The sequence below is a fragment of the Lolium rigidum genome, chromosome 6 (genome assembly GCF_022539505.1).
Source record: "Lolium rigidum isolate FL_2022 chromosome 6, APGP_CSIRO_Lrig_0.1, whole genome shotgun sequence".
Lineage (NCBI taxonomy): Eukaryota > Viridiplantae > Streptophyta > Magnoliopsida > Poales > Poaceae > Lolium > Lolium rigidum.
The window spans coordinates 73,386,258-73,411,625 of record NC_061513.1 but is presented as its reverse complement, the minus strand read 5'-3'; the positions used below and the strand labels follow the sequence as shown (position 1 = coordinate 73,411,625).

At 43.8% G+C, this 25,368-nt stretch overlaps 1 protein-coding gene across 1 annotated transcript; it reads left to right on the top strand.

Annotated features, from left to right (window-relative positions):
- Positions 1 to 5,580: 5,580 nt before the first annotated feature.
- Positions 5,581 to 8,841, top strand: LOC124662804 (universal stress protein PHOS32-like). Its single transcript, XM_047200597.1, has 5 exons — positions 5,581 to 5,688; positions 7,932 to 8,133; positions 8,245 to 8,354; positions 8,435 to 8,553; positions 8,766 to 8,841. Exons 1-5 carry the CDS (start codon positions 5,581 to 5,583, stop codon positions 8,839 to 8,841), a joined length of 615 nt encoding a protein of 204 aa, XP_047056553.1.
- Positions 8,842 to 25,368: the final 16,527 nt, after the last annotated feature.

Sequence of the window (25,368 nt, the reverse complement as noted above, 5' to 3'; positions counted from 1 at the left end):
TGCCGGTGGAGTCATGAAGTGGCAAACATTGGCAACTTGGGGGCTTGTTCAGGAGGTATAGACATTTGAATTGGTAAGCCCTTCTTGGTTCAGCATCCAATCACTAAATAGGTATGTACTTGTCACCAAGACATGTAGATTTAGATAGCTTACGGTCAATGATTACTACAGTGGTTGTTTCAAAAAATAAGCTTCTGTGAGAATAATCTGTAGTACCCCAGACATTGTTTAAATGATGTTTCTCTCCCTAAATCTAAGGTATCCGTGGTTACTTCAAAAAATATGAGGCAGGATCCGTTGGATGGATATTCTTTATTTCCTACTCAAACAAAACTTACTAACGTATTGGATATATGGCTAAATAGCTTAAGCTGGGAGCCATTACCAGTTTACCACAGACAGAGAGTCTACAGGTTAGAGAAATTGCAGTGTGTCGTCATGGTCTACTTTTAAAAACATGTTTGCGAGATTTAATGAAGAGATTCCATGGTAATTTTATATGGAGAGATACGGAGAGTTACACTGAAGTAAAGTGGGATGACGACGAAGCATCGACGTACTGGTGGATTCTGAGCCAAGGGTTGGTTGAAATGAGAAGAATAAATGAACATGTTGATACTTTAAATTTATTCGGTGTGAAAAAACATACATGAGAGAGGGTATACAAACATAGGAATAAATAGGGGACAGCTGAAAAAAGTATCACCTCAATTTGCAACAATATTGTCGACAGTATGCACATTTGTTAAAAGAGCTTAACTTTAGCATTATATTTGAATTTTCTTTACAAGTTAATTATGCATTATGTTTCAAGAAATCATCCATTATGCTTATATTTTGTTGTTATAAGGCCGACAACAGAGAGGTGTACATTGGTTACAATAGGGGAAGGTTGCTAGAGGACGACAAATGTATTTCCCTTTGTATGACCGAGTATTCCACGCGTATTCTGTGGCAATGCATAAATATTTTTGCACAAATGAGGATAAAAGAGATATTATAATATTTATATTCATGTTATATATTTACATGTTTAATGGGGAACAACCTGAGAGCCCGTGGCAACCGAAATTTTGAAACTACTTTGTTTTGTAGTAATGCACATGAATATTCTTTATACAATTTAATTTTATGTGACGATGGAAGAAATTTTAAGAATCTTGTGGCAACGCACGGGTATCACACTATGCTAATTAAAAATAGCATCTGCACCACTGGCGTGCTGATAGAGTTTTTTTACGCAAGCTTTGTCAAGCCTTTTTGTATGTTTAACACAGAAGGCTACAATTTAGGGTTGCCTCCAGATATTTATGAATATTAGAGTGTTGTTTCGACTAATCAGAAAAGAAGTATTTCTTGTTATACCTGCATTTGCAATACCCACGTTTTGTGAGACAATAACACATATAAAAGAAGAGATTGTTGAGTTGACAATTATGACAGCCAGAACGTAGGTGTGAGGCTTACCGCAGAAGAGTAACAAGAAGACCTAAAACTTGAAACCACGCAGATGCGCAACCATGTTGTTTTGTTATTGCGTTCGATATTATCACATTATGATATCCTTAATTTAGTTTGAATTTTCATAGTAAGTTGTGAAATATATGTGCATTGAGAAATAAAATCTGAGTACCCGTGGCAACGCACGGGCATTTCTACTAGTCTTAATTAAGTCTAAACCTCCACTCGTAGGAACATGGAACATCGGGAGACCAGCACCCTTCGGAGCTGTTGCACCTGCAGAGACCGCTCGTCCGTCGTGCACATCACACTCTTCCACAATTTTGGTGAGTGGTGATGAAACATGCATGTTTGTCCGGTCCACGCACTAACGCCAACTTGTCCCACAACCAGCCGCTAACTCACCAAAATGAACAAGACGAGACCATGACATGATACCAATGTTAAGGAATTCGGTGATCGTTAACTGCTCGGCCGGCTTGGGAGTAGAAATTAATCGGAATTCGGACGATTAACTGATTTAATCGGTCGGCTATTAATCGGTGCAACCTACACAAATTAGCACTTAAAACAATTTTTATAATAAAATAATAGTATATGAGCCTTTGTATGTCTCTCCCTACTTCTCTAAAGCCTAAAATCCGAGAAAAACTTGTACGTTTCTCCTCCATGACCTAATCTTTAAGGTCAGGAGCGAATCAGGATCCACTAGCCGAAGTCGCGTTCCTTCCTTCCACTTCTTCTCCTCTCACCCCGAAGTTTATATTCTTCCACCACCTACCTAGGGTACGACCCCTCTTACACCTCAACTACCTAACCTATTGAAGGCGTCCTCCAATTCCTGGACGAGCTCCTGTATCTGAGATCTGTGAAACTATGAGTAACTGGTCTAGGAGGGCAAGAAACTATTTGGCAATAGTGGAAAAGAAGCTACTCGAGGCTGTAATCAAGCGGGAGCTTCGCAAAATCTACTTTATTTGGGAGGGGTAGCACCTGTATTAGCGATATGCATTGAAAATCTTGTAACTTTTTTTACCAAGTGTGGTAGTTAATCGGGAAAATACCTAGTAATCGGACTTTCAGGCTGTAACACAAGAGATTAATGTTAATCGACACGGTCAAACCCCTAGTAGCGATTAATCGGCCTAGTAATCGTTGAATCGGCCTAATTTTTGAATAGTGCATGATACTAACTATTTTTTTGAGATAAGACACGATACTAACTAATCCAACGCTCGTCGTACATCAAATCATTGGGCCGTTTGATTCTGGCCTTCTCTATGCATACATCACGGTCATCGATCGAGAAGACACACGGAGCGATGCGTACTCGACGAGCTTACCGTCAAGAGAAGATCAAGCGCGGTTGGTGCGACCTTACCCATCCGGCAACCTAACCGGTGACTAGCCGGCGAAGACGAACTGGGATGATTGGAGGCTATCTCTTTTTTTCCGACAACGACTCCGCCCGGAGACTAGCGGTGCACATCAAATTTTTATCGTCAGTTGGAACAGCTCGCCGAATCCGAATGCTGCGATGTTTTGACCTGACTCCTGGTGAAGTGGAGATGGGCGGGCTGTCATCGAAACCAAACGATGGTGTCCAGGTTGCACCGAGCCACCGTCCGTCATCAAAAGTCGGAGACGAATGCGACGGTTCGCTCCTCGTCGATCTTGCCCAAAAGTCTGCAGCTCGTGAGCGGCTTGGGTCACCTGAGAGACTGACTGAGAGGTAGGAGTAGAAACTAGAAACTGAAACAAACTCAGTAACGGGCCGCAGGTGGGTTTTGTGGGCAAGATGAGCCGCAGGCCCATTATAACGGTGTGAGTTCCGGGTACATTACCGGCACAGCGTGAAAAACAAGTCTATGAAAGAGGGAAACGCACCATTTAGTCACTGAACTCTCTTACGAGATGTGACTACCGAAAATTCAATTCGTCTCCTGAGTGTATCTCCTTCCTCTACAAATTTTTTTTTTGAAGTATCTATTTTTTTGAGAAAAAGTTTTATATGCACATCTCTACAATATGTGTACGTTTGTCAAGTTTCAAGAAAAAAACGATAGTTTTTATGTACTATATAGAAAAAAAGAAAAAATATTTTGTGAAAAACCTTAGTTTTAGCACTAATTATTTTTCACACACGCCACATGTCAAGTGGATTTTTCATGAAATGAGTTTGTGGACACCTAGCACTTGAACATGTACGTGCGTTTTTTTTTTTGACATTTCAAAATGTGTTTAAGATGTATTTCAAAATAAAGTGAGCACATGCTTCCATGAGCCCAAACACCACTCCCAGTAAGTAGTTGAGTCACTTAAATCCTAAAAAGTAATAAACTGGTCACTCAACTTTGTTTTGTGAGTGAACGGGTGAGTTGCGACAGGAATTATGGGCGGCGCCTGAGGTTACACATTGGGGATGCCACACCATATGTTGGCGGGAGAGGGTGTCGTCGGCGAGCTCGGGCATGAGGAGGTCGAGTGTGATGCACCTTGGGTAGGTTGAACATGGTGTCGGGCACGTCGCACACGGCTACACGCTCCGGTGAGCTTTGCCAAGGGCGTGCATGTCTGCACCCCAAGGAGACCGTCAGATCTCTCAATCTCGCCGGAGTTGGCAACATACTGCATGGTGAGGCGGTGCCTAGGGCACGAATATGCCAGCGAAAGCTTGTGTTATCCTTGGAGCATCTCCAACTTGGAGCATCTCCAACAGATGCCCAATAATATGCACCACCTTTTGGTTTTTAAGCACCAAAATAGCAGCTTTTGGGGAGCAAACTGGCCACAACATTTTTGAATACACTGGCAGGGGGCTACAATTTTCCATATGCCCTAAATTAGGGCTTGACAAACATATTCGCCTTCTTCAATATATATGCAAGAAACAAGCTAGACCAAACACATCACAAATATATCGAAAAAATAGTACTCTCTCCGTTCTAATTCTCAAGGCACAATCCCAAAAACTATTTGTCTCGTAACCCTCGTCTCCTAGGCATAATTCTATTTAATGTGGGAGCAAATAGCACTTGGAAGAGAGGGAGAGTAACCGGCGCATGCGTGAGGGAGAGAGAGGTTCAATTAATTTTGTTGCATGCATGAACCGGTGCATGCAGAGCAAAATAAGGGGAGTATTTCCTTTTTTTGGTATTCTGACAATTAATGGTTTTAAATCTGGATGATTTTTCCGTGAGAATTTAATTAGAGGTGGAGAGAAACTAGATCTAATCAACTTGTGCCTTGGGCAATAATATTTAAAAAATGTGACTTCAGGACTAGGACGGAGGAAGTACTTGATTTTTACTACATCACAAATGAATTGGGTTGTAAGAAGAACTCATCTGCATAGCAACAAGTTGATGAATTAGTTAGCGTGTGGGCCGCGGCATACGTTGCACAAACTTTGTCAAACACCTTGAGTACCAGGTGGTTCTCATTGGTTGCGGGAGGTCGTTGTGGGCTAAGGTCGAGGCCTGCAGAGATCAGGAGCTGGTCGGCACGCGGCGTGGGGGAGCAGAGCTGTGTGTGCGTGTGCGTGTGCGTGTGCGTGTGTTGACTTGGGGATTCGACGGGGAAGTTATGGGGCCTACTGGAAAGCACCGACGAAGAGACTCGTCGTGATTGTGTTGTCGAAGACAGTCGGAAAAATGGTGCGGGACGCGACGGGTACAGAGAAGAAGCTTATGCCGGACGGTTGATGCTGCTCTGCGGTGGGATTTGCAGCACGCGACAGTATGTGCCGCAAATATGTAGCACGACATTGGGCATTTTTTGCATGTACAAACAAATTTTGCGCACAAACTATGATTGGGCATCTACTTGAACACGTTTTTGGTTCTCCCACGCCCCAAAACCAGTATTTTTTAGACCGTTTCATTATTGGATGCGCGATTGAAGATGTTTTAAATGAATAAAAAAGTCAATTGGCACCTCAGTATAGCCCACCCCTCGCCCGCGGGCAACTCTAACTCGTTGCCTCACGCGGCTGCCCCAAAGCTCTCCCACACACGTCAGCGTGCGCTGACCAAGTTACGAGCTCGTATGCCACTGGTCGAGGCCTTACTCGGACAACCACCCAAGCTCACCCCTACCGCATCTCCATCGTTCCAATCGATGGCGTGCTATGTGTTTGAAGAAATGTCTCACCTAGGTGTTGTGTGCTTGCAAGGAAAGAATCACCATCCAAGGGTCTACTTGCTCCCAACCGGCGGTGGTTCACGGGTAAATACCGGCCACCGAATCGATGCTCACATAGGCCGGCGGGTCATGGCCGCTCGAATCAATGCTCAAGGCCGCTTGAATCGACACTCACGAGCTGCGTCGACGGTGGGGAACTAGTGGAGAGTGGCGACGGAGGTAACTCAATTTATCGTGGCGGCGGGTCGCGATTAGTCATGTGGACTTGGGGATTCGGCGCGGAAACTATGGGACCTACTAGCAAGCTCCAACGAAGAGACTCGTCGCGGTGCCGGAGGCAGTAGTCGCAGGCAAGATGCTTATGTTTGGCGGTTGGTGATGCTCAGCGGTGGGATTTTGCAGCACGCAGGAGTACGTGCTGCAAATATGTAGCACGTGATTGGGCATTTTTGGCATGCAAATTTAATTTGGGCACAACGTATGATTAGGCATCTACTTGAACACTCTTTTTTTGTCTGCCCTGCTCTAAAAACAGTTTTTTTACACCGTTATGTTATTAGACGGGCTTAAAGATGTTTTTAAATGAAAGAAAAATGTCATTTGCCACCTCAGTATAGCCCACCCTTGCTCACGTGAAACTCTAACCTGTCGCCTCACGCGGCCGCCGCGTAGCTCTCCCTCACGCGCGCCAGCCTGCACCCAAGCTCACCCCCACCGCGCCTCCCCATTGTTCCAATGGCCGGCGTGCTCTGTGTTTGAAGAAATCTCCCACGTAAGGTAGGTGTTGTGTGCTTGCAATGAAAAAATCACCACGCAAGTCAGTGTAACTTGTGACGGTTGACTAGTTCACTCATGAAACAGAGTTTCGTGACCAGTTTATAACATTTTGAAAGTTTAGGCACCGTTTGAAAGCCCTGTTTTTTGAAGTATTCTAAGAATACTTCAGTATCTAAAAATTCTAGAGTAAAGAATGCTTTAAGGCGTTTTGGTATATGGTGGTTTTGGAAACCAAAGTGTAACCAAAACTGCGTTTTTTTTATGTATTAGAAACTTCAGCCCGACCTCTTTTTCCCTGAACGGAGAACGTCAGTTCGTGCCCCTAGCAGAACACATTGCTTCCTCTCATCATATTCTCCTATGGCGCCTACGGAGAAGTCTTCTTCTTCAGTCATGCAGAAAGCAATCTCATCACATAGAAAAGAATGTCCGTTCTGCTCTATTCTTGCTGAGATCTATGGCATGATATTATTTTCAACTTGATTGCATCATTGATGTCATGTAAGGCAGCATATTCTTGCAGAGGATTCCCTTCGATTCTCAACGGACACCAAAAAATCAGGTTTTTGGCACTCCGCAGCCTCTCCGTACTTCTGGTGCATGGTTGCATGCATGAATCCAGCCCAGATCCAGTGCAAATCTATTCCGTTTGGTTCACCTGCATTATATTTTCAAGTTAGCTTTCACCTCCTGGTAAAGATATGTTTGACTTTCCTCCTTGGCGAGCTAGCTCTCCAATGTCTGCTTATGATAAGTGCATTCAACACAATAAGAAAATATCGGCTTATGGTCTCACTGCTATGATGAAACGGCATTTAGAAAAATAGCAACTTGTTCTTCCACATAAACAAAATCTGTATTTGTTACTCCGTAGATGGCATAGATCGATCAAAAGGGATCGCATGCAACGTAACAACCGGTCAAAGGGACGGTTATCTGAGGGGCGGTAAAACCACTTCCCAAACGCACTGCAGTTTTTGCCAAGACTGAGGAGTACTACCGTGTCACTTTGGTCGACGTTTGGTCGACGTTTGAATGTACCGGCACATGTCTTAGCTCGGAGTTGTGAAGCAAATTCTAGTAATTTTTATGTAAATGTTATCCCAGACTTGATTAGGGATGAACTTTGTATTGATGTTAGTTGATCAATAAAGTGCCGAACATTCTCAAAAAGGAGTACTACCGTGTCAAGAAACTGCAATATTCATTGCCCATGCACTAGAATACTTCAGTTTTGGTACACTGTGGTTTAGATAAAAATGGAGATGTGACTCAACAACTCATCTCCTCTAGCGGTGCGTTTTGCTCCTTACAAAATTCGCGATCGCGCCCGCCTCACGGCGCGCAGTTCTCGTGCCAAATGCCAAGTGACCCGACGCAAATGGAGTATGAACGTGCCGAAACCCCGCGCGCACCGGCGCGTCTCTCGGCTCACGCCATGCTCACACCACCACAAGGCGAAGCCGCGATCAGGGGATCGCAGTCGTACGGGGAGGGAGCCAGGAAGGACAGAGACCCAACGAGAGCGAAACAAGATCGCCGCTAGCTAGCTTGATCGGATCGTCGGGACGCGAGACGCGATGGGCGAGCGCAAGATCGGCGTGGCCATGGACTTCTCGGCGAGCAGCAAGAAGGCGCTGTGTTGGGCGGCCGACAACCTCCTCCGCAAGGGCGATACCCTCGTCCTCCTCCACATCCAGCACCGCGGCCGCGACGAGGCCAAGCACGTCCTCTGGTCTCACTCCGGATCCCGTAAGATCCAAGACACTGCACGCACCATCCCCCTATTCATCATCGCGCGCGCACCTTGTTGCATCCACTGACCTGTCTTGTCCCCTGCCCTGCCGATCATATCGGTTGCAGCGCTGATCCCGCTCGAGGAGCTCAAGGACACGGCGGTACGGCAGCGCTACGACATACCCGCCGACGCCGAGGTGTTCGACATGCTCGAGACGGTGGCCCGGGAGAAGGAGGTGCGCTCCTGTGTCATTTTCTTGCCTTCCTTTTCTCAGGTTGATGTGATGTTGTGCATCTTACTCACCCGATCGATCAGCTATCCGTGGTGCTCAAGTTGTACTGGGGCGATCCGAGGGAGAAGGTGTGCGAGGCGGCGGGGGAGCTCAGCCTCGAATCGCTCGTCATGGGCAGCCGCGGTCTCGGCCAGATCCAGAGGTTTGTCATTACCTCTGAGCTAAACTGCTTTCTGAAATTTATCCATTCAGAATCAGAAGTGTCGTTCATCAGAAACCATTCCCTGCTTGTGTCAACCTGATAGAACCAAAACATCAGGACGTGCATGCATGTTTGTGAATTGGAATGGTGTGCAAAGCTACAACCATTACTTGGCTCCGTTTTTTTACATTGCGCTTCTTATTTGTATGCAGGATTCTTCTGGGAAGTGTGACGAACTACGTCTTGTCGAATGCATCTTGCCCCGTGACTGTCGTCAAGGCAAAATAGACATCGGCGCTCCAGCAATGCGCTCTTTTTTTTTTGCAGGAGTACGAATATTCATTTCGAGGAGAAAACATATGATGCATCTTTTGTGTCTTTGTTTTATCCAAAATCGCATTGTACAATTGTACTTTCATTTGCACTAGAAGTTGTGGTTTTCTTAAACTATGCCCCAATAGTTGTGGTTTTGTGATATCTACTCTTTGTTATTTGTAGACTTGAATACAAAAGGAATTTGCTAGTTCTCGGCTAGCTGAAAAGTATTTCGTGCTCAGTTAAATTCTACACCGTTTAATTTGCATCGTGATACGTGCATACGAGTTGCAAGTTAAGTTTCAACCGGGTTTTTTTTAGTTGCAAGTGAAATTGTAACTAGGTGTTTTTTTTAGTTGCAAGTGGGAATGCAACTAAGAAAAATTATTAGGACCGTTAGATTTGCTTCGTGATTTATGCTAGTCATCAGTTGCAACGTGAGTTGCATCTGATATTTGATGACATCATCTTAGTTCTCAGTGGATTGAGAATCCGATAGTCACACCCGTATAAAAATGTAATGTTTAGAAAATTTGATGAGAGAGCAGCAGCAGGCCATCACATAATAAATTGAACTGACTTGTTTTCCACTACGAACCAGAAAAGAACCTTTCAGCCAAGATTGTCATGATAAAGTTTGAAGTTACAAACATAAAGTCAATCTCCAGTGCTAGATGGCAATGTCCCACAAGGTGATATCTATACCATACCAGCACTCCAGCTGGGAGACCGTACTGCTTATACTATCCAGTGCAAACTGAATGCTTCTTCATAGAAGAAGAAAACATAAACATATATTGCACGCTGACTCGCTGAGAGATACTCCAGGCTGTAAATTAAGTTACACAGCAGGGAGTAACAGAAAAGTGAGATACCGATATAGCACGTGAGCTATCACTATTTGTCTTGTCTGGTGGCGTCTTATTCCTCTCCTCACACCTACAGCAGTGGCGGAGCCAGAACTTAAAGCCTGTGTTGTCATTCTAAATCTGTGATGTCAAATGCATGTATTTTTTATATTTTTTGACATGATTGTTACTAGCAGACAAAGAATTTGACAAAAATCTGACAAAAATCTGTGTGGTCATATGACTACACAGGTCTACATGTGGCTCCGCCACTGACCTACAGCGATATCCTCGCCGACCTCCTCCCCCTTGTCGCCGGCGGCCACGACCAGTGAATAGTGCGCGGGAGGAGTGTCGGTTGGTAGTTTCTACTATATTAAATGGCTAGAGGTGGTGGGATGGTTGGTACGTCCGCCCCACGCCACACAGAAAGAAAATCGATTGCTTTCCCGTTGAACCGCTCCTCGTTAAAACAAAACCAAAAGGAAAAAAATAAGTGTTAGGTCAAACCGGTCCAGTAGATCGTGTCTTCGATCGTTATGCATACCTGCCCACTCCTCCCATCACATCGGCAACCCAAAGAGTGCCCCTTCCTCCCATCGTCAACGTCAGCACGACCAGTCCATGGGCACAGCGCTGTGTGTTGTCGCTGCTTCCCGCCGTTCCGCCTCCCTCGCCCTTCGGCAAAAGAGAAGGAGCGGCATGAATCAAACCTGAACCACCACTTTCTTCCAGACAGTTGTGGCATCGGTCGGAGGGAGATCTCAAGGGGGAGATCCAGGGCCATCCGGCTTTGCTTACCTCGACCCACTGTACCCTTCCGCGACCTACATCGACGCACTACCTTCACGTACTCCCGTATCATCGCCATGGCCATCATCCGTCGGGGTCATGCTTGGCCGTTCGATGTCCCTCCCGCCTCCCTCTATCTTCGCGGTACTCACGGTCCTGGCCGTGCGATTCGGTGCCGAGATCATGACCCTCACCAAAGTGACCTTCTCTGATAAGGTAGTGCTTTCCCCCTCTCAGGCTCTCACCTCTCTCCCCTCTTCCACCTCCCCATCTGAGATGCAATAGTATTATTGTCAAGTAAACAGCGTGACCCAAGAGCTGTTGGTTCTTTGGTTAGTGTAACAGGCGATTCTTAGTTACTGAGATGTATCCGTTTACAAGATTCGTTAGTGCCTCCAGATTGATGAGTGCGTCTATGCTAATTACATTCTTGGCTGGTATTATTAAACCAATAAATCATTTGTTTAATAGAAGGGTCAGGATTCAGACGTGAGACATGAAATGAACTGCTATTTAGTAACATAGAGTTACATGCATTGCCAACTATGCAAATTGATGACATGACATTATATTAAATGAATCAAGAGATGGTTGTGCTAACTAGCTATGTTAGAGCAAGTACAATACTCCCTCCGTCCCATGGCATAAGGCGTAATTTTTTTTTAGGATTTTTCCTCAAGGCTTAAGGCGCGGGGTTCCTTTTAACGCCAATCTACCGAAATTATCCCTCTCCGATTTCCCCTCTATTCCTCTTCCCCTCCGCATTAGGCCTCTGTTAGCTCTGCCCAGATGCGTGCAAGCCACCTCCCCACCGGCTCGCAGTCCAGCGAGCTCTGGCCTCCCTCCTGCAAGGCCGCCGAACGGCGAGCTCCGGCCTCCCTCTCCTTCCGGCCCGCCGCCCGACGAGCTCCAGTCTGCCTCCTGGAATGGTCGCCTCCCGGCGAGCTTCGGCCACCCTCCCCTCCGGTCCGCCGCCCAGGAGCTCCGGCCTCCCCATTGCAGACGGACATGCGCCCAACGCCGGCCTGCTTCCCCCTTGCGGACGCACATGCGCCCAACGCCGGCCTGCTTTCTGCTTGAGGGCCAGCGGATAAACGTGGGAGGTGTTGGGGACTAGGGGCGAGGCGACGGTGGATGCTGCTGTTCCAGCGAGCGGTGGAGGCAACTTGGTGTTCTGTATGCCCCTGCCCTGCCGTCCGCAGCGAAGATGCAGTGGCGCAGCCCGCGCGTGGACTGCAGCTTGGGCGCTGCCGTAAGCAGGGGCAAGAAGGGAAACATGCCGACTTTTCTCTCCACCGATGGCTGCCTAAATAACTGCGCTGATATTTTTACGCCCTAAGCCTCGGGACGGAGGGAGTAAGTCCTAATCAGCTGGCTATAAGGATTAAAATATTATATTTGTGTCTAGTTGGAGGAGAGAGAAGAGGAGAGAGAATGTAAGTGGACTCTTAGAGCAATTCCAATAGTATAGCCAACGGGCTGGCTATAAGAAAATTTAATGTCATTTATAGTCAGCATATAGCTAACATGTACAATAGCTGCCTACAAAAATGAAGTACTTTACTAACATATGACCCATATTTCACTCACAAAGTGCCTAGGAGCATGTGCAAGAGCTGGCTATTGCATAATAGCTCACCTCCATTCTCTCACCTCTTCTCTCTCCTCCAACTCATCTAAAATATATTATTTAAATTCTTATGGTCAGCTGACTGGACTCTATTGTACTTGCTCTTATGCAACTTTATAGCCAACTGTTGTACTTGTTGGCTATGTGTTAGCTATAGATGACATGACACCTTGTTTATAGCCAACAACCGGCTATACTATTGGAGTTGATCTTACCATAATATCACATTTTTCAAGATACAATGAGTCTACAAGCTAATTAATACACTTATACATGATACTGCATCTAAGTTACTATGCATTATGAAGGTAGTAACATAGAGTAGTGTCATATGCATGACACTACTATATGTTACTCCCCACCATGACTAGTCTTAGCAAGATGGGAAGAGATTTTTCAATGCTACCGAGAAATCCTTTTCTATAGCAATTGATCGATCTAAATAATGGAGAGGCAAGCGCTACAAGTTGTTGAAGGAGATATGCCCTAGAGGCAATAATAAAAGTGGTTATTATTTATATCTCTATGTTTATGATAAATGTTTATATGTCATGCTATAATTGTATTAACCGAAACATTTGTACATGTGTGATATGTAGACAACAAGAAGTCCCTAGTATGCCTCTTAAACTAGCTTGTTGATTAATGGATGATTAGTTTCATAATCATGAACATTGGATGTTATTAATAACAAGGTTATATCATTATATGAATGATGTAATGGACACACCCAATTAAGCGTAGCATAAGATCTCGTCATTAAGTTATTTGCTATAAGCTTTCGATACATAGTTACCTAGTCCTTATAACCATGAGATCATGTAAATCACTTATACCCGAAAGGTACTTTGATTACACCAAACACCACTGCGTAAATGGGTGGCTATAAAGGTGGGATTAAGTATCCGGAAAGTATGAGTTGAGGCATATGGATCAACAGTGGGATTTGTCCATCCCGATGACGGATAGATATACTCTGGGCCCTCTCGGTGGAATGTCGTCTAATGTCTTGCAAGCATATGAATGAGTTCATAAGAGACCACATACCACGGTACGAGTAAAGAGTACGTGTCAGGAGACGAGGTTGAACAAGGTATAGAGAGATACCGAAGATCAAACCTCGGACAAGTAAAATATCGCGAGACAAAGGGAATTGGTAATGTATGTGAATGGTTCATTCGATCACTAAAGTCTTCGTTGAATATGTGGGAGCCATTATGGATCTCCAGATCCCGCTATTGGTTATTGGTCGGAGTGAGTACTCAACCATGTCCGCATAGTTCTCGAACCGTAGGGTGACACACTTAAAGTTGGATGTTGAAATGGTAGTTCTTGAATATGGAATGGAGTTGAAATATTTGTTCGAAGTCCCGGATATGATCCCGGACATCACGAGGAGTTCCGGAATGGTCCGGAGAATAAGATTCGTATATAGGATGTCATTTTATGTGAATAAAATGTCGCGGAAGGTTCTATGGAAGGTTCTAGAAGGTTCTAGAAAAGTCCGGAAGAAACCACCAAGGAAGGTGGAGTCCACATGGGACTCCACCACCATGGCCGGCCAGCCCTAGATGGGGTGGAGTCCCAAGTGGACTCCACCATAGGGGCCGGCCACCCCCACATGGGAGGTGGAAATCCCACCCTTTGGGTGGGAGTCCTAGTTGGGCTAGGTTTCCCCTCTTATGGAAGGTTTTGGTTTCGGGTCTTATTCGAAGACTTGGACACCAACACTTGGGATCCACCTATATAATGAGGGGCCAAGGGAGGGGGCCGGCCACCCCAAGACGACAGCCTGGCCGACCCCCTTGAGTGGCCGGCCACCCCCTCTCCCCAAACCCTAGCCGCCCCGCTCCTCCACTCCCCGCACGCTTAGCGAAGCTCCACCGGACTTCTCCACCACCACCGACACCACGCCGTCATGCTATCGGATTCAAGAGGAGCTACTACTTCCTCTGCCCGCTGGAACGGGGAGGTGGACGTCGTCTTCATCAACAACCGAACGTGTGACCGAGTACGGAGGTGCTGCCCGTTCGTGGCGCCGGAACCGATCGTGATCAAGATCTTCTACGCGCTTTTGCAAGCGGCAAGTGAACGTCTACCGCAGCAACAAGAGCCTCATCTTGTAGGCTTTGGAATCTCTTCAAGGGTGAGACTCGATACCCCTCGTTGCTACCGTCTTCTAGATTGCATCTTGGCTTGGATTGCGTGTTCGCGGTAGGAAAATTTTTGTTTTCTATGCAACGTTATCCTACGAGTGGTATCGGAGCCGTGTCTATGCATAGATGGTTGCACGAGTAGAACACAATGGTTTGTGGGCGTTGATGCTCTTGTTATCTTTAGTTGAGTACTTTGCATCTTTATGGCATAGTGGGATGAAGCGGCTCGGACTAACTTTACATGACCGCGTTCATGAGACTTGTTCCTCGTTCGACATGCAACTTGTATTGCATAAGAGGCTTTGCGGGTGTCTCGTCTCTCCTACTATAGTAAAGATTCAATTTACTCTTCTATTGACAACATTAGTATCAACGTTGTGGTTCATGTTCGTAGGTAGATTAGATCTATATCGAAAACCCTAAACCACGTAAAATATGCAAACCAAATTAGAGAGCGTCTAACTTGTTTTTGCAGGGTTTGGTGATGTGATATGGCCATAATGTGATGATGAATATGTATGAGATGATCATTATTGTATTGTGGCAACCGGCAGGAGCCTTATGGTTGTCTTTAAATTTCATGTTGAGTAGTATTTCAAAGAAGTTGTAATAGTTGCTACATGGGAGAACAATCATGAAGACGGCGCCATTGACCTTGACTCTACGCCGACGATGATGGAGATCATGCCCGTTGATGATGGAGATCATGTCCGTGCTTTGGAGATGAAGATCAAAGGCGCAAAGACAAAGGGGCCATATCATATCACATATGAACCGCATGTGATGTTAATCCTTTTATGCATCTTATTTTGCTTAGATCGCGACGGTAGCATTATAAGATGATCCCTCTCACTAAAATATCAAGATAATAAAGTGTTCATCCTTAGTAGCACCGTTGCCAAGACTTGTCGTTTCGAAGCATCTCGTGATGATCGGGTGTGATAGAATCAACAAGTGCATACAACGGGTGCAAGCCGCTTTGCACATGCGGATACTAAGGTGGCCTTGACGAGCCTAGCATGTACAGACATGGTCTCGGAACACGTGATACCGAAAGGTAGAGCATGAATCATATGATTGATATGATGAACACTTTGAGTGTTCGCCATTGAAATTACATCTTGTCTCGTGATGATCGGACTTGATGTAGTGGATTTGGTTCGTGTGATCACTAAGACAATGCGAGGGATATTGTTTTGAGTGGGAGTTCACCTAGATTTTTAATTTTGTTGAATTAAAATTTGAACTCAATTTGTCATAAACATTAGTCTAAACTATTGCAAATATATGTTGTAGATATGGCGTGATGACCCACAAGTATAGGGGATCGCAACAGTCTTCGAGGGAAGTAAAACCCAAATTTATTGATTCGACACAAGGGGAGGTAAAGAATACTTATAAGCCTTAACAACTGAGTTGTCAATTCAGCTGCACCTGGAAAAGCACTAGCAACAGGGGTGATGTGAAAGTAGCAGTGGTATGAGAGCAATAGTAATAGTAACACAGCAGCAGTAATAGTGATATGAGAGCAATAGCACCAGTAAAACAGCTTGACATGTAGAACAAGTATATGATGATGAAAGATGGACCGGGGTTCCAAGCTATCTACACTAGTGGCAACTCTCCAATAACAAGTAACAAGTGTTGGGTGAACAAATTACAGTTGGGCAATTGATAGGATTGATAAAGCATTAAGAAAGAACATCAATTCATTAATCATGTAGGCATGTTTTCCGTATATAGTCGTACGTGCTCGCAATGAGAAACTTGCACAACATCTTTTGTCCTACCAGCCGGTGGCAGCCGGGCCTCAAGGGAAACTACTTGGATATTAAGGTACTCCTTTTAATAGAGCACCGGAGCAAAGCATTAACACACCGTGAAAACATGTGATCCTCACATCACTACCATCCCCTCCGGTTGTCCCGATTTCGTCACTTCGGGGCCATTGGTTTCGGACGATGACATGTGCATACAACTTGTAGATACAATCTAAGCAATAAGTATAGAGCTTAAATCTAAGATCATGCCACTCGGGCCCTAGTGACAAGCATTAAGAATAACAAGATTGCAAGCAACAATAACTTCACAAACTTTATAGATAGACTAATCATAATGTATCATCCATCGGATCCCAACAAACACAACACCGATTACATCAGATGAATCTCAATCATGTAAGGCAGCTCATGAGACCATTGTATTGAAGTACATGGGGGAGAGTATACCAACTAGCTACAGCTAGAACCCGTAGTCCATGGGGGAACTACTCACGGAGCATGATGGAGGCGATGACGTTGATGGAGATGGCTTCCGGGGGCACTTCCCCGTCCCGGCAGGTGCCGGAACGAGTTCTGTCCCCCGAATTGGAGTTTCGCGACGGTGGCGGCGCCCCGGAGTCTTTCTCGGAGTTTCGTCAATTGGTACTGCGTTTTTAGGTCGAAAGGGCTTTTATAGGCGAAGAGGCGGCGCAGGGGGCACTCAGGGGCGCCACACCCTAGGCCGGCGCGGCCTAGGCCCGGCCCGCGCCGCCATGTGGTGTGGTGGCCCCTCGGCCCCTCTCCGACTCTTCTTCGGTGTTCGGAGCCTTCCGGAGAAAATAGGAGGTTTGGCGTTGATTTCGTCCAATTCCGAGAATATTGCCCGAACAGCCTTTCCGGAACCAAAAACAAGCAGAAAACGAGAACTGCACCGTGGCATCTTGTTAATAGGTTAGTTCCGGAAAACGCATAAAAACATTATAAAGTGCAAGCAAAACATGTAAGTATTGTCATAAAACAAGCATGGAACGACAGAAATTATGGATACGTTGGAGACGTATCAAGCATCCCCAAGCTTAGTTCTCGCTCGTCCCGAGCAGGTAAACGATAAAAAGAATAATTTCTGTAGTGACATGCTACTTACATAACCTTGATCATACTATTACAAAGCATATGAAATGAATGAAGTGACTCAAGGCAATGATCTATAGTTGCTAAAAAGTAGATAACATATAGCAAAACTTTTCATGAAGAGTACTTTCAAGACAAGCATCAAAATTCTTGCATAAGAGTTAACTCATAAAGCAATAGATTCAAAGTAAAGGCATCGAAGCAACACAAAGGAAGATATAAGTTTCAGCGGATGCTTTCAACTTTCAACATGCATATCTCATGGATATTGTCAACACAAAGTAATATGATGAATGCAAATATGCAAGTATGTAAGAATCAATGCACAGTTAACACAAGTGTTTGCTTCTAAGGTGGGAGGAAGTAGGTAACTGACTCAACATAAAAGTAAAAGAATGGTCCTTCAAAGAGGAAAGCATCGATTGCTATATTTGTGCTAGAGCTTTGGTTTTGAAAACATAAAGAGAGCATAAAAAGTAAAATTTTGAGAGGTGTTTGTTGTTGTCAACGAATGGTAATGGGTACACTAACCCCCTTGCCAAACAAACCTTCAAAGAGCGGCTCCCATGAATTATTTTTATTTTTGGGTGGCACTCCTTCCAACCTTTCTTTCACAAACCATGGCTAACCGAATCCTCGGGTGCCTGCCAACAATCTCATACCATGAAGGAGTGCCCTTTTATTTTAGTTTCATTATGATGACACTCCTCCCAACCTTTGCTTACACAAGCCATGGCTAACCGAATCCTACGGGTGCCGTCCAACAATCACATACCATGGAGGAGTGTCTATTTAGGTTAATTAATTTGGGACTGGGAATCCCATTGCCAGCTCTTTTTGCAAAATTATTGGATAAGCGGATGAAGCCACTAGTCCATTGGTGAAAGTTGCCCAACAAGAATGAAAGATAAACACCACATACTTCCTCATGAGCTATAAAACATTGACACAAATCAGAGGTGATAAATTTTGAATTGTTTAAAGGTAGCACTCAAGCAATTTACTTTGGAATGGCAGGAAATACCACATAGTAGGTAGGTATGGTGGACACAAATGGCATAGTGGTTGGCTCAAGTGTTTTGGATGCATGAGAAGTAATCCCTCTCGATACAAGGCTTAGGCTAGCAAGGTTGTTTGAAGCAAACACAAGTATGAACCGATACAACAAAACTTACATAAGAACATATCGCAAGCATTATAATACTCTACACTCGTCTTCCTTGTTGCTCAAACACTTTTACCGGAAAATATCTAGACCTTAAGAGAGATCAATTATGCAAACCAATTTCAACAAGCTCTACAGTAGTTCTCCACTAATAGGCTTAGACTACATGAAAAAACTTAATAATGATCTATTTGAGAGCTCAAAACAATTGCCAAGTGTCAAATTATCCACAACATATGAGGCATTTTCTTTTCCCAACCAAATAACCAATAAGTATTGTAGCTTCCAACTTTTATCATTGAACATTAAAAGTAAAACGAAGAACACATGTGTTCATATGAAAAAGCGGAGCGTGTCTCTCTCCCAAACAAGGATAGCTAGGATCCGATCTTATTCAAACAAAACAAAACGAAAATAAACACACAGACGCTCCAAGTAAAGCACATATGATGTGACCGAATAAAAATATAGTTTCGGGGAGGAACTCGATAAGTTGATGAAGAAGGGGATGCCTTGGGCATCCCCAAGCTTAGACGCTTGAGTCTTCTTGAAATATGCAGGGATGAACCACGGGGGCATCCCCAAGCTTAGACTTTTCACTCTTCTTGATCATATATCATCCTCCTCTCTTGACCCTTGAAAACTTCCTTCACAACAAACTTCTCATAAACTTCATTAGAGGGGTTAGTACTCAAAAAAAATTTGAATCCACCTTGGTCCTGTATTGGCACATTGCAAGAACTCAATAAAACATTAGCTACAGCCCTCTACGTCTAGAAAACCTCGCTTAAAGTCCACAAGAGACAATGCAAAAACAGAGACAGAATCTGCCAAAACAGAACAGCCAGTAAAGACGAATTTTAATAAAATACTTCCGTTGCTCAAATCAGAAAACTCAAAACTAATGAAAGTTGCGTACATATCTGAGGATCACTCACGTAAATTGGCATAATTTTCTGAGTTACCTACAGAGAATTTTGCCCAGATTCGTGACAGCAAAGAAATCTGTTTCTGCGCAGTAATCCAAATCTAGTATCAACCTTCGATTAGAGGCTTCACTTGGCACAACAAAACACAAAACTAAGATAAGGAGAGGTTGCTACAGTAGTAAACAACTTCCAAGACACAAATATAAAACAAAGTACTGTAGCAAAATAACACATGGGTTATCTCCCAAGAAGTTCTTTTCTTTATAGCCATTAAGATGGGCTCAGCAGTTTCGATGATGCACTCGCAAGAAATAGTATTGGAAGCAAAAGAGAGCATCAAGAGGCAAATCCAAAACACATTTAAGTCTAACATGCTTCCTATGCAAAGGAATCTTGTACACAAATAAATTCATGAAGAACAAAGTGACAAGCATAAGAGGATAAAACAAGGATAACTTCAAAAATTTCAGCATATAGAGAGGTGTTTAGTACCATGAAAATTTCCACCACCATATTTTCCTCTCTCATAATAATTTTCAGTAGCTTCATGAACAAACTCAACAATATAACTATCACATGCAGCATACTTTTCATGATTTCCAAACACATAATTTTTATCAAGTTCAAGAATAGTGGAATTAAAACTTTCAAACTTACTTTTATTAATAATATAACAAGGTAGTTGATCAATCTCAATAGATATGGGACTCATAGAATAAGTCAAGAACTCTCCAATCCCATTTTCATTAGTAGTACAATTAATATTATCAAGTAACATAGGACCATCATCTAAAGCTTTATCATAAACATTTGCCAAGCAAAATTCTTTAGTACCATGCATTTCGACATCGGGCACAAACAAAGCATTATCATAAGATTTATCAAAGTAGCATGGATTATCATATATAACAGTAGCATAATCATTCTCACAAGTATTACTCATAGGTACTATTTCAAGAGAATCCACAGGAACATAACATTCAACCTCTTCCGGTAAGCATGGAGGACAATCAAATAATGTAAGAGATAAAGAGTTACTCTCATTAGAAGGTTGGCATGGGTAGCTAATCCATTCTTCCTCCTTTTGTTCGTCGCTCTCCTCTTCTTTTTCATCCAATGAGCTTTCAAGTTCATCAATTTCCTCCTCTTTTTCATCCAATGAGCTTTCGGGTTCATCAATTCCTTCTTCCATCGAGTTCCTGCAAATTGTGAGTGCATTCTTGTGCATTAATGTGTCTCTCTTTATAATCAAGGATATAAGGATTCCTACTGTAGCATTCTATGCAAGAATTAAGGATAGTAGAGACATAATCTTTAAGGCCCTTACAAACAACACAAGTTTCATAATTCTCAACCATGAAGGATTCTATCTCGGAGGCTCCCATAAATAAGACAAATTGTTCTACCTCCTCGAACCCATAATGAATATAGCAATTCCGATTATAGTTCTTAATTAAAAATTCCTCACTAAAGCCACATTGAAATTTAAGATGTTTAGTATCCTGTTGAGAGCAACAGTTTATATTATGGCGTTCAAGCAAGATTTTAGCAATTGTATTCAATTTTTCTATCATAGCACTCATTATTTTACCAGTTCTTGATTCTCTATAACAATTATAACATTCTATAAGCTCCAAGTAGGTTGTAGGTTCTCCCATAATAGCAGTTTTTAATTTTTTGGTTTTTCAAATTTTTATGGATTTTTGGATATATGAGACAAATAAAACAAGACAAAAATAAACTAAGCAAAAGTAAACTAAGCAAACTAATAGTAGACAGAAATAAACTAAGCACAAGTAAACTAGACAAAAGTAAACTAAGCAAAACAAAATAAAATAAAATAAAAGTAGAGAGAGGTAGAGTGTACTCCCCAGGTGAACTTATGAGTAGAGCTATGCCTCCCCGGCAACGGCGCCAGAAAATAGTCTTGATGACCCACAAGTATAGGGGATCGCAACAGTCTTCGAGGGAAGTAAAACCCAAATTTATTGATTCGACACAAGGGGAGGTAAAGAATACTTATAAGCCTTAACAACCGAGTTGTCAATTCAGCTGCACTGGAAAAGCACTAGCAACAGGGATGATGTGAAAGTAGCCAGTGGTATGAGAGCAATAGTAATAGTAACACAGCAGCAGTAATAGTGATATGAGAGCAATAGCACCAGAAAACAGTTGACATGTAGAACAAGTATATGATGATGAAAGATGGACCGGGGTTCCAAGCTATCTACACTAGTGGCAACTCTCCAATAACAAGTAACAAGTGTTGGGTGAACAAATTACAGTTGGGCCATTGATAGGATTGATAAAGCATTAAGAAAGAACATCAATTCATTAATCATGTAGGCATGTTTTCCGTATATAGTCGTACGTGCTCGCAATGAGAAACTTGCACAACATCTTTTGTCCTACCAGCCGGTGGCAGCCGGGCCTCAAGGGAAACTACTGGATATTAAGGTACTCCTTTTAATAGAGCACCGGAGTAAAGCATTAACACACCGTGAAAACATGTGATCCTCACATCACTACCATCCCCTCCGGTTGTCCCGATTTCTGTCACTTCGGGGCCATTGGTTTCGGACAGTGACATGTGCATACAACTTGTAGATACAATCTAAGCAATAAGTATAGAGCTTAAATCTAAGATCATGCCACTCGGGCCCTAGTGACAAGCATTAAGAATAACAAGATTGCAGCAACAATAACTTCACAAACTTTATAGATAGACTAATCATAATGTATCATCCATCGGATCCCAACAAACACAACACCGATTACATCAGATGAATCTCAATCATGTAAGGCAGCTCATGAGACCATTGTATTGAAGTACATGGGGGAGAGTATACCAACATAGCTACAGCTAGAACCCGTAGTCCATGGGGGAACTACTCACGGAGCATGATGGAGGCGATGGCGTTGATGGAGATGGCTTCCGGGGCACTTCCCCGTCCCGGCAGGGTGCCGGAACGAGTTCTGTCCCCCGAATTGGAGTTTCGCGACGGTGGCGGCGCCCCGGAGTCTTTCCGGAGTTTCGTCAATTGGTACTGCGTTTTTAGGTCGAAAGGGCTTTTATAGGCGAAGAGGCGGCGCAGGGGGCACTCGGGGCGCCACACCCTAGGCCGGCGCGGCCTAGGCCTGGCCCGCGCCGCCATGTGGTGTGGTGGCCCCCTGGCCCCTCTCCGACTCTTCTTCGGTGTTCGGAGCCTTCCGGAGAAAATAGGAGGTTTGGCGTTGATTTCGTCCAATTCCGAGAATATTGCCCGAACAGCCTTTCCGGAACCAAAAACAGCAGAAAACGAGAACCGGCACTGTGGCATCTTGTTAATAGGTTAGTTCCGGAAAACGCATAAAAACATTATAAAGTGCAAGCAAAACATGTAAGTATTGTCATAAAACAAGCATGGAACGACAGAAATTATGGATACGTTGGAGACGTATCATGGCGTCCTCAATCAATTTTAACCAGTTCCTAGAGAAAGAAAAGCTTAAGAGCAACGGTAGCAACTTCACCGACTGGTTCCGTCATGTGAGGATTTTCCTCAATGGTGGAAGCCTGCAATATGTGCTTGATGCACCGCTAGGTGACCCTCCTGCAGAAACTGAAACCGGTGAAGTAAAGAATGTTTACGAGACTCGGAAAACGCGGTACTCTCAAGTTGAGTGTGCCATCCTGTGCAGTCTGGAAGCCGATCTTCAAAAACGTTTTGAGCACCACGATCCTCATGAGTTGGTCAATGAGATGAAAGCTATCTTTGAAACTCATGCGGCCGTGGAATGCTATGAAGCATCGAAGCACTTCTTCAGCTGCATGATGGAAGAAGGCAGCTCCGTTAGTGAGCACATGGAGGACAATCATGAAGACGGCGCCATTGACCTTGGTGCTTCGCCGACGATGATGGAGATCATGCCCGAAGATGATGGAGATCATGTCCGTGCTTTGGAGATGAAGATCAAAGGCGCAAAGACAAAAGGGCCATATCATATCACATATGAACTGCATGTGATGTTAATCCTTTTATGCATCTTATTTTGCTTTGATCGCGATGGTAGCATTATAAGATGATCCCTCACTAAAATCTCAAGATAATAAAGTGTTCATCCTTAGTAGCACCGTTATCAAGTCTTATCGTTTCGAAGCATCTCGTGATGATCGGGTGTGATAGATTCGATAAGTACATACAACGGGTGCAAGACAGTTTTGCACATGCGGATACTAAGGTGGCCTTGACGAGCCTAGCATGTACAGACATGGTCTCGGAACACATGATACCGAAAGGTAGAGCATGAATCATATGATTGATATGATGAACACTTTGAGTGTTCGCCATTGAAATTACACCTTTTCTCGTGATGATCGATTTAAGGTGCAATGGATTTGGTTCGTGTGATCACTAAGACAATGCGAGGGATATTGTTTTGAGTGGGAGTTCACCTAGATTTTTAATTATGTTGAATTAAAATTTGAACTCAATTTGTCATAAACTTAGTCTAAACTATTGCAAATATATGTTGTAGAGATGGCGTCCTCAATCAATTTTAACCGAGTTCCTAGAGAAAGAAAAGCTTAAGAGCAACGGTAGCAACTTCACCGACTGGTTCCGTCATGTGAGGATCTTCCTCTCCGGCGGAAATCTGCAATATGTGCTTGATGCACCGCTAGGTGACCCTCCTGCGAAACCGAAACCGATGAAGTAAAAGCTGTTTACGAGACTCGGAAAACTCGGTACTCTCAAGTTCGGTGTGCCATCCTGTGCGATCCGGAATCCGATCTTCAAAAACGTTTTGAGCACCACGATCCTCATGAGTTGATGAATGAGCTGAAAGCTATTTTTGAGACTCATGCGGCCGTGGAATGCTATGAAGCATCGAAACATTTCTTCGATTCGTATGATGGAAGAAGGCAGCTCCATTAGTGAGCACATGCTCGCCATGACCGGGCATGCGAAGAAACTCGGTGACTTGGGAATAGTGATTCCTAACGGATCGGGGATTAATCGTGTCCTTCAATCACTGCCACCAAGTTATAAGAACTTTGTGATGAACTACAATATGCGAGAACATGAACAAGGAGTTACCTGAACTCTTTGGCATGCTAAAAGCTGCTGAGATTGAGATCAAGAAAGAGCACCAAGTGTTGATGGTCAACAAGACCACCGGTTTCAAGAAACGAGGGCAAGTCTAAGGGAAAATTCAAGAAGGGTGGCAAGAAAGCTGCCACGCCTCCTATGAAACCTAAGAACGGCCCTAAGCCCGATGCTTGAGTGCTATTACTGCAAGGAGAAGGGACAACTGGAAGCGTAATTGCTCCAAGTATTTGGCGGATCCGAAGAGCGGCCTTGTCAAGAAGAAGAAAGAAGGTATATACGATATACATGTTATAGATGTTTATCTCACTAGTTCTCGTTCTAGTACTCGGGTATTTGATACTTGGTTCGGTTGCTCATATTTGTAACTCGAAACAGGAACTAAAGAATAAACGACAGACTGCCGAAAGATGAAGTGACGATGCGCATTGGAAACGGATCCAAGGTCAATGTGATCGCAGTCGGCACACTTCCTCTACATCTACCTTCGGGATTAGTTTTAAGCCTAAATAATTGTTATTATGTACCTGCGTTGAGCATGAACATTATATCTGGATCTTGTTTAATGCAAGACGGTTATTCATTCAAGTCGTAGAATAATGGTTGTTCTATTTTTATGAATAATATCTTTTATGGTCGAGCACCACAAAAGAATGGCTTATTTCTATTAGATCTCGATAGTAGTGATACGCATATACATAACATTGATGCTAAGCGAATTAAATTGAATGATAATTCTACTTATATGTGGCACTCGTCGTCTTGGTCATATTGGAGTGAAACGCATGAAGAAACTCCATGCTGATGGATTACTAGAATCACTTGACTTTGAATCACTTGATAGATGCGAAGCATGTCTAATGGGAAAAATGACTAAGACTCCATTTTCGGTATGATGGAGCGAGCTACCGACTTATTGGAAATCATACATACCGATGTGTGCGGACCAATGAGTGTAGCATCGCGAGGTGGTTATCGTTATGTTCTAACCTTCACGAGATG

What these genes read in the sequence shown, in the direction of transcription:
- LOC124662804 (XM_047200597.1), top strand. Translation starts at nt 5,581, where the DNA reads ATGGCGTGCTATGTGTTTGAAGAAATGTCTCACCTAGGTGTTGTGTGC. An exon ending in CGGTGGCCCGGGAGAAGGAG is followed by an intron (nt 8,355 to 8,434) that starts GTGCGCTCCTGT and finishes CCGATCGATCAG; the next exon opens with CTATCCGTGGTGCTCAAGTT. An exon ending in GGTCTCGGCCAGATCCAGAG is followed by an intron (nt 8,554 to 8,765) that starts GTTTGTCATTAC and finishes ATTTGTATGCAG; the next exon opens with GATTCTTCTGGGAAGTGTGA.